Raw genomic sequence first — 10,326 nt, forward strand, 5'->3', positions numbered from 1 at the left:
CGAGCCGCCTGCGATTAAAGGCCTGTGAAGCTCGTAGATGTTTCCCGGTTGCGCTGATTTCTGGTTGAAGCTGTGCTGGCGGGCGTTTGTGAGCATCTTTATAAGCATGTGGTGCTGTGAGGAGCTTGTGCTGCAGTCTGGCCGCTCAGAAAGCGTTTGTAGCGGAAACGCTGAGGTTTCAGGCATGTCTTTTAGGCAGCTGTAATACGATGTTGGCATGTGTATGGATGAACTCACAAGATCAAGATTCTGCATGTGTTTAAACGCATCCTCATCGTGGCTCTCTGAGGGCATGTTTGCGCTGGGAAGCGTCTGATTGGTGGGAAACACCTGCAGGGTGAAGCTGTGGGTGTGGCTTCTCTCCCATTGGCTGTTTAGAGCCTTTAAGTTCTTGATTGGCAGCTCCGGGGTCGAATCAGGAGTGGGCAGGTTCGAGATGAGCTCCTCCTCCTCAGTGGCGTGTGGTTTAACGGCGCTGTAGGTCTGAGAGGACGGGAGGTCGTTCTTGTCTGGTTTGGTGTCTGTGAGGCGGCTGAGTGTGGCGAGGCTGTTGAGCGAGAGCGACGCCTCGGGCTCCTGTGATTGGTGGGATCTCTGACCGCAGTAACAGGACACCAGCAAACCTGACACGACGGCGCCCAACACGAACGCCACCAACACACACGAGCCCAGAAGAGTGTAGTGACCCGGCGCGTCAGGGAGCTGCTTCACACCTACAGAGACAGACTGATCTTATTCTTTACTCTCATTCATCTCATATTTAGCTGTCAATTACAATTCTTTTGTTCCTAATACTAATGTAGTTGTCTAATGAATAGAAATTGTAGGTTCCTTTGGATAAATTGTTACGCTGGGTTGCACTTTTTTTTATTTTGCATTGTTTTAATTGCAACGCAAATGTTTTAGCAATCTGAATGTAAAAATATTTGTCACCAAAATTAAGGTTCACTCTGCATCTTTGTTCTGTTGTTTTTGAGCTACATGATCAAACTTTGCTGTCTCACACTCAATCTCCTCATGTCTGAGTGAAAGCTCTTTTAGAGTAATGATAGAAACTCTTCTCGTGTCTTTCTGCTGTCAGATCTCGACTGATTTTGATCAAGTAAAGGTCAGAATAATGTCAGTAATATCTCCAGATGAACTCTTACTGGACTGAAGCAGCTCAGCTTTACTTGATTCTCCATCAATCATGTTTTAGAGTCTCAAATCTGATCCTCAGGATCTTTTGAGGAGCGTTTGTTTCCAGCAGCTTTACTTTCACTGTTCCTCAGCGGAGGAATGATCTTCACAAGCCTCCAGAACATCTCACATCTTCTGAGGAGCCTTTATTTCTTCAGCTCTCAATCACTGCATTATATGTTTGGAGCATTTCACTCTCATCTCACTGAGACAGACTACTGGAGATATAGAGCAATGACTGATATTTAGATCATTTTATGTCAGTATCTGCTGTATTGCGGCTGAGTGTGGCGAGGCTGTTGAGCGAGAGCGACGCCTCGGGCTCCTGTGATTGGTGGGATCTCTGACCGCAGTAACAGGACACCAGCAAACCTGACACGACGGCGCCCAACACGAACGCCACCAACACACACGAGCCCAGAAGAGTGTAGTGACCCGGCGCGTCAGGGAGCTGCTTCACACCTACAGAGACAGACTGATCTTATTCTTTACTCTCATTCATCTCATATTTAGCTGTCAATTACAATTCTTTTGTTCCTAATACTAATGTAGTTGTCTAATGAATAGAAATTGTAGGTTCCTTTGGATAAATTGTTACGCTGGGTTGCACTTTTTTTTATTTTGCATTGTTTTAATTGCAACGCAAATGTTTTAGCAATCTGAATGTAAAAATATTTGTCACCAAAATTAAGGTTCACTCTGCATCTTTGTTCTGTTGTTTTTGAGCTACATGATCAAACTTTGCTGTCTCACACTCAATCTCCTCATGTCTGAGTGAAAGCTCTTTTAGAGTAATGATAGAAACTCTTCTCGTGTCTTTCTGCTGTCAGATCTCGACTGATTTTGATCAAGTAAAGGTCAGAATAATGTCAGTAATATCTCCAGATGAACTCTTACTGGACTGAAGCAGCTCAGCTTTACTTGATTCTCCATCAATCATGTTTTAGAGTCTCAAATCTGATCCTCAGGATCTTTTGAGGAGCGTTTGTTTCCAGCAGCTTTACTTTCACTGTTCCTCAGCGGAGGAATGATCTTCACAAGCCTCCAGAACATCTCACATCTTCTGAGGAGCCTTTATTTCTTCAGCTCTCAATCACTGCATTATATGTTTGGAGCATTTCACTCTCATCTCACTGAGACAGACTACTGGAGATATAGAGCAATGACTGATATTTAGATCATTTTATGTCAGTATCTGCTGTATTGTTAGAAAGATCTCACTGAGTTACATTACAAGCATCAGAATCTCATATAAAATCAGCATCTGCACCAAATTCATATTTTGAGCTGTTTTTCCTCCATATTCTCACTATATCAGATTATATGAGCCATAAAAGCCTGATGGAGCAACTGAGATGCTCAAAAAACATTTGAATGCACATTTTTTAGATTTTTACTACACTGACCAGAGGCTGAATCCACAGCTGAGTTCACATCACTTCCTGCTGCTGACATCACATCTGAACATACACAAATACAGAAGAGATCAGCATTAGTTCATTAGTATTACATTAGTTTTTAACAGGTCTGTTACATCAAGTCACTGATAAAAGCAGCATGACATCAAGCTCATCACTTCCTCATGTTAAATGACAAACTTTAATCAAACATCAGTGCAAAAATTCCCTCTTATACATGCAAGATCCATATATATCTGAGATTAAAATAAAGTATTATGGCAGCATCTAGCTCAGAAGTGAAGCATCGCTGCTGTAATGTGACAGCGACTCACTTACCTGTGCATGTGTCAAATGAATGTGATTGGTCACCGTCAATGTCCTGCTCAAACCCCGACACACACCACACATACACACACACACCACACACACAGACACACACCACACATACACACACACACCACACACACAGACACACACAGAAACACACACAGACACGTGCACACACAGACACACACACACACCACACACACAGAAACACACAGACACACACACACACACCACACATACACACACACACCACACACACAGACACACACAGACACACACCACACATACACACACACACCACACACACAGAAACACACACAGACACGTGCACACACAGACACACACACACACCACACATACACACACACACGTGTACACACTCACCACACACACAGAAACACACACACACACAGACACGTGCATACACACACCACACACACACAGACACACCACACACACAGACACACGCCATAAAAACACAGACAGGAAGATTAGGTTGGGCTCATTTAGGCTCCATGTGATAGCTGCAGGAAGTGATGTCACTCTTACTTGAACCCTGGAGCCACGTCAGCACAGCGTCCCGTCCGCAGCCAGATGCAGTATGGGTCATGCGTGTGGAGACAGCGTCTGTGGAGGAACACAGTGAATAATGATAGACAATAAGCTTCGGAAGACACGGTTTACTTGAGTAATCAGTTTGCTGTCTCAAGTGAATGTGATGAGATACGGGTCTATTACACACACTCACTCTCTCTCTCTCTCACACACACACACACACACACACACACAAACTCACACAAAGACACACACTCACTCACTCACACACACACACACACCACACACACAGACACACACAGACACACACCACACATACACACACACACCACACACACAGAAACACACACAGACACGCGCACACACAGACACACACACACACCACACACACAGAAACACACACACACACACAGACACACGCCATAAAAACACAGACAGGAAGATTAGGTTGGGCTCATTTAGGCTCCATGTGATAGCTGCAGGAAGTGATGTCACTCTTACTTGAACCCTGGAGCCACGTCAGCACAGCGTCCCGTCCGCAGCCAGATGCAGTATGGGTCATGCGTGTGGAGACAGCGTCTGTGGAGGAACACAGTGAATAATGATAGACAATAAGCTTCGGAAGACACGGTTTACTTGAGTAATCAGTTTGCTGTCTCAAGTGAATGTGATGAGATACGGGTCTATTATGTGAAATAATACAAAGATAATAAACAGACAGCAAGTCTGACAAAAAAAACACACAACATTACATCTATTCTGAATCATGAACCAATGACACTTATTATTCTTCCATGTTTTAATTTTTACAGTAATCCTCTGTTGTGCATCACTTTGTTTACCAAATAAAAGCAATTGTAAAATTTTTATTTGATCACATTTGATTAATTAAATTCTTAATGTTTTAAGAGTTCATCTGAAGACCACTGTTTTTTGATAAAGTTGTATTTAATCACATAATGAATAGTAAAGGTTTCATGATCAATTAATTTGACACTGTTTATAATAACTCAAATTTTATTTAACCAAAAATTAATCCAGAGAGATAAAAAACAGATATCATAGATTTTCAGAAAAATAAACAAGGGCTTATTACTGTACTTTAAAAATAAAATAAAAAATTAAGCTGTTAAGGCTGAATTGATTAAACATGCTTTTTGATTATTAACAATACACAATAAAGCGCTATATAAATGCCTTATTCATTCATTAAACATTTTTACCAAAACATAAAAATGTAATCCAGAAAAAAGAAAAATGTGTAAAAATTAGGGCCCCAAAATGTATTTTTGTTAGACATTTAATAAATTTTTCTAAAATTGTACAAGTTGCATGATTTCAATCAGATACCTTTTTATTACTAAAAATATATATATTTTAATTTAATCATTAAAATGGAATCCAGAAAAATTTAAACAAAAATTGCAGAAAAATTAAAACCGAAAAAAATATATATATATATTACTATTTTGGGAGGAAAATAAAATAAAATAATTTCATAATAAAGTACTGTAAGGGAATCTATTATTTTTGGTAATCCTGTTATAATTACAGTTGTGTTGTTACTTTTCGACTTTTAATATGCAAGTATGTTTAAAGGGGTCATATGATGCTGCTAAAAAGAACATTATTGTGTGTATTTGGTGTAATGAAATGTGTTTATGCGGTTTAAAGTTAAAAACACATTATTTTCCACATACTGTACATTATAGTTTCTCCTCTATGCCCCGCATTTCTGAAACGTGTCGATTTTTACAAAGCTCATCATTCTGAAAGCGAGGTGTGCTGTGATTGGCCGGCTATCCAGTGTGTTGTGATTGGCCGAATACCTCAAGCGTGTGACGGAAATGTTACGCCCCTCACCATACTGTGCTGCCCTGTCCGGCCGGAGCGACGAGACTCAGTCCAGCTGCTCTGCTCGTGCACATCCCATCATCGGTTCTCTTTTAGCAGTTCAGTCAATGTACTGTTAGGAGTAACTGAATAACTCGGGATATTGGTTTATTTTGCGTCAGAGGGAGTGTCAGGCACGTTTATAAACCGAATAACTTAAGTAATTTGAGGATTAGTGCGTACTGGAGACGCGAACCGTTTCAAACGATTCAGTTTGATTTGGTGAACTGGTTCGACCGGTTAAATAGAACGATTCGTTCGCGATCCAGACATCACTAGATGACACAAAACCATTCAAACCCATTACAAATGAGGCATTTGTTGGATCCAGTGTGGACATAATTACTGATTATAATGACTTATACTGTCTTTACGTGTTGCGTTGCGTTGAGACTTTAGTCTTTGCAACTTTACAGATCTTCTTTATGCACCAAGAGCTTGTAACACTCCAAAGAGAAAGGAACAATTGAAAATCGCATCATATGACCTCTTTAAATCAAGTACGTTTAGACGTTATATTTAGCGTGTGAATGCCTCACCTCTTGCAGGTGGTGTGTCGAGCGCAGCGGCTGAGAGGAACTCTGATAATGCAGCTGGAAAATGCCACAAACAGAGCGTGATGCTCCTTATCCAGCTCCAGACCCAACACAGTGCGCTCTCCGCTACACCTGGAACAAGACAGCAAGCTTTAGACAAGAAAAGCTTTGTGACAGACAGTCAGAGCGGTGCTGCTGTGACGCTCACTGTGTGGGGCTGAAGACGTGGAGGTCCTCCAGTAGTCTGGAGCTGCGTGAGCTGTTGGCTTGAGTGCCTGTCAGGATCTTCAGGACCCGTCCGTCTTCAGAGCCCAGAAACACAACGCTGCGGTTCTTATGAGGCCCAGCCGCCGTATCCACTACAATCTGAGTCAGCTTATACCTGCACAAGTACAAACACGTCAGTATGATGCAGAGTCACACAAACGTGTGAGAGTGTGTGTGTGTGTGTGTGTGTGTGTGTGTGTGTGTGAGAGAGAGTGAATGTGTGTGTGTGAGAGTGTGTGTGCATGTTTATGTGGTTTATGAGGACGCAAATTTGTATAATAACATGGGTATGACATAGGTATTACCCATATGATTTATGAGGACATTTTCAGCGTCCCCGTAATTCAAAAGGCTTATAAATAATTCAGAATGAGTTTTTTTGAAAATCTAAAAATGCAGAAAGTTTCCTGTGAGGGGTAGGTTTAGGGGTAGGGCAATAGAATATACGGTCTGTACAGTATAAAAACCATTACGCCTATGGAGAGTCCTCATAAACCATAAAAACAAACCTGTGTGTGTGTGTGTGTGTGTGTGTGTGAGAGAGAGAGAGTGAGTGTGTGTGTGTGAGAGAGTGAGTGTGTGTGTGAGTGTGAGTGAGTATGTGAGTGTGTGTGTGAGTGTGAGTGTGAGTGTGAGTGTGTGAGAGTGTGTGTGTGTGGTACCTGCTAGCAGTGCTGGTGATCAGTGGTTGGCTGTTGATTGACGGCACAGACTCGTCCATCAGTGGATGTGTCTTAATAAATGAAAGCACAGAGTCTGGAAACTGAACAGAAGACGAGTAGGAGGACGCTGAACCTTCACCTGCACATGAACCTGGACTGAACACACAAACACACACAGACCAGAGTATTAGTCTTTTTTTGTTTGTGTTGTTTTTTTCTTTTGTCATTATTTATTCATTTATAAGCATACTTGTACAGTTTTTATCAACTTTTAGTTTAGTTTATTTAGTTTTGGTTATTTAAATCTTGGCAACTAGCGGAAATAAAATAAGTGGAATTTTTTATTTGAACATTTTATTTTATTTCAAGGAATTAAACACAGATGCTTCGGTGGGTGTGTATCTTTATTCCTGCTGGATAAATCTCACTAAAAAGTAAAAGGTTTGGACACAAGAATGGGAAGTGTGTCCAAACTTTTGACTATACTGTACTATAATATAGCTTACACAAAGAATATCGGCTGATATATCGGTATCGGCCTTGGTTTACTCCCCAATATCGGTATCGGCATCAGCCCCCAAAAAACCCATATCGGTCGGGCTCGAATTGTAAGATATTATAACCATTTTAAACAGCTGTTTTCTATGTGAATATATATATTAAAATGTAATTTATTCCCGTGAAGCTTATTTTCAGCATCATTACTCCAGTCTTCAGTGTGCTTAACGCCCCATTATTATATGAAAAATGTATGAACACCTTAACATCTTTTTTTCTCATATTACAATAATAAGGATTGGGGGAAAATTGTAATGACGTTGTTGCGTTTAATTGTAATGAAATAATAATAATAATAATAATAATAATAAAAAATATCTTAATGGTTATTTTCTTTATGGAAAATGTAATTCCTTAATTTCTTTCCTCTGATTTTGTGCAAGCATGTTCCTGACAGTTTTGGTGAGATTCACTCTGTTTTTTCCCCAACTTATTTCTCGGAGTGTGTGTGTGTGTGTGTGTGTGTGTTTTACCGTGGTTTGGGCACGTGTTCCTCAGGCACAGGCGTCCACATCGAATCACTGTTCTTCTGCTCCTTAAATTTCCCATTAAACACTCGCTCAATGTCATCCAAATAAAACCCGCACACCGCTGAGCCGGGAATGCTGGGACACACAGACACAGACTGATCAAACATGTGGTGCGGTGTGTGTGTGTCACATTTTAACCGGTACAGTACCAACAAACTCTTCATCTTTTCACTGCAGAGGAAACAGAAGCTGCATCTGAAGTGGCATTAGATGTATTCACACAGACTGTTTAATGAAACCGTGGTGCCATAAATGCATTTACACCACAACATTTCAAATGCATAAATAATTTTGTAAGATTAATGTTTTAAATATTTTTGAACATACAAGTTAAAAATGTTGGGGAAAATGCAATACTTGTAAATATGAAACCAAACCACCAGTAGATGACGGTAAATGACTGCTTTAATGAGCGAGTCATTAGTCATTCATTCAAACGGCTGATTCATTCAGAATCGAGGCGTCTGCCTTTATGAAAGGGTTACTGAATCATTGACTCACTTGATTCGTTCAAAAAAGTGGATTCATTCAGAATCGAAAAACACTGCTGTGTTGCTCAGAGACACAAAACAGTTCTGCTGTGGCTTTGATTGAAACTTCGTCAGCGAACTTGAGCAAAAACGGTCAATATTGTATTAGAAACTGCCAACTTTGTGTCTGCCTCACTCACAGTGAAGAACTTCTGCGCCAAGCTAGTGTGCATAGGCCATGAAGTTTTGGCGAAATAACACATTAATGGACCGGAGGTGATAATATGGTATTTTTTCCAGAAAACTTCTTGCACAAAATATATTCAAGCACTTTCAAGGATCTGTATCTATGCATGTTTATTTTCAAAAACTTTACAGGGCCTTGATTTAAAAAAAAAAAAAAAAATCTCTTCATATAAACAAACTAAGCTCTTAACATTTAAAATTAGAGGCAACCACTGCATTTTAATCATGATCCAAACAAAGATGCAGCGTACGTGCAGCATGAGCAGTTTTTAATCTAAATTAGATTGTATCATTTCGAAATCTGAAGCAAAAACAGAATGGTCTGACTTTAGTTTTGTGAAACTATACTACATAAAACATCTGAAGGAAGCAGCAGACGGGCTGAATGAGACGCAGATGCACTCTCTGACAGCAGGTGGCGCTCATGAACAGCAATGATACAGTGTTTCCTTGGTTACCGCTGTAAACAAAGCAGAGCTGCGCTTATGAACACTACTTTAATATGCATCGTTCAGAGGCAAGATGAAAAGAAAATACCACAAACTTTTTTAAAGACAGTCATTTGCCCTCAGAGATAATTCATATAAACTCCTGCTCCAACAGTATCGCGATTTGTTTGGCATCTCAACCGATTTGAATCGTCACGTATTTGAATCAATTTGCAACCGGCTCACGGTTCATCGTCACATCCCTAGTTATTAATTTAATGTGAATAGGTACTCTAAAAAGTACAGAGTTGGGTACCGAACCCTAGTGGTGACTGTGTACCTGTTGATCTGTGTGGTGAAGACTCCCACCACAGCGGGCCGCTGGTTGATCTGCAGCACGTTGGTGAGCGACTGCAGCACATCGAAGTAGAAGAACGTGTCTCCAGGAACCGAGCAGTTCAGGCGCGCCTTCAGAAATGACGTCCAGTGGCGATCCAACACCCGCGTGGAGCCGCCGCTGTCGTTCTTACACACGCGCGCCACGCGCGAATACACCACCTACACCACGAGGAGCAAGCAGGAATCACTAACTGATTTTATAACAGAACTGAATGTCTAAATCTTCTCACACACTCATCTTTTACCTTCCCAGCGCCGGTGTGCTCCACTGCGATCTCACTGAAGAAGAAATACACGTAGTTGCCGTATTCGACAGCATGCAGGAAGTGAGGCTCTGTAGAGACAACACAACACGGACAAGATAGCGTGTTGTTTTTCTTTTTTTTTTTTTAGAATGATGAAATATACAAAAATACTTTTGTTTGTAATTTAATGCAATTCCAGCTACCACTGTCATGTTGATGGCAAGAAAGCGGTTAAAAATGAGATAAATAGAATAAATAAATCTATTATAAAAGGCTGCTATCATGTTGAAAATCAACTGACTGTCATATAGTAAAAATCATTATTATGTGACCCTGGAGCACAAAAGCAGTCATAAGTAGCACGGGTATATTTGTAGCAATAGCCAACAATACATTGTAATCCTCTGCGTCTTCAGATGTCGGGAGTAAATGACGACTGCTATGTTCATTATTAGCAACAAAACACCTCAATCGCTTAAATCAGAGACATTCTTGTCTTCCCCTGCACTAGAGTCGACACAATGGTGGACTGATGACAGTCACTCAGGGCGGAGCTAAGGTAAGACGGACTTGCCAATCAACAATCGTGGGAGGGGCCTGTGCAGAACTACGTCACTCTGACAGGAATCTC

The 10,326-nt window shown here is 40.8% G+C and overlaps 1 protein-coding gene across 1 annotated transcript in view; it reads right to left on the reverse strand.

Moving 5' to 3' along the window:
* Nucleotides 1-5: 5 nt before the first annotated feature.
* The window catches only part of LOC107571618 (semaphorin-6D-like), a gene marked incomplete at its 3' end in the record, with an annotated part of 37,238 nt that continues 26,917 nt past the window's right edge, over nucleotides 6-10,326 (reverse strand). Inside the window, exons 12-18 of the mRNA XM_016257950.1 lie at nucleotides 6,820-6,975; nucleotides 6,099-6,272; nucleotides 5,894-6,022; nucleotides 3,963-4,040; nucleotides 2,916-2,974; nucleotides 2,586-2,639; nucleotides 6-713 (exon numbers count right to left, since the gene is read on the reverse strand). Of these exons, the coding sequence (XP_016113436.1) occupies nucleotides 6-713; nucleotides 2,586-2,639; nucleotides 2,916-2,974; nucleotides 3,963-4,040; nucleotides 5,894-6,022; nucleotides 6,099-6,272; nucleotides 6,820-6,975 (1,358 nt within the window). The remainder of the gene's footprint in view (nucleotides 714-2,585; nucleotides 2,640-2,915; nucleotides 2,975-3,962; nucleotides 4,041-5,893; nucleotides 6,023-6,098; nucleotides 6,273-6,819; nucleotides 6,976-10,326) is intronic.

This window comes from Sinocyclocheilus grahami, unplaced genomic scaffold (assembly GCF_001515645.1).
Source record: "Sinocyclocheilus grahami isolate Dianchi unplaced genomic scaffold, SAMN03320097.WGS_v1.1 scaffold1622.1, whole genome shotgun sequence".
Taxonomy (NCBI): domain Eukaryota; kingdom Metazoa; phylum Chordata; class Actinopteri; order Cypriniformes; family Cyprinidae; genus Sinocyclocheilus; species Sinocyclocheilus grahami.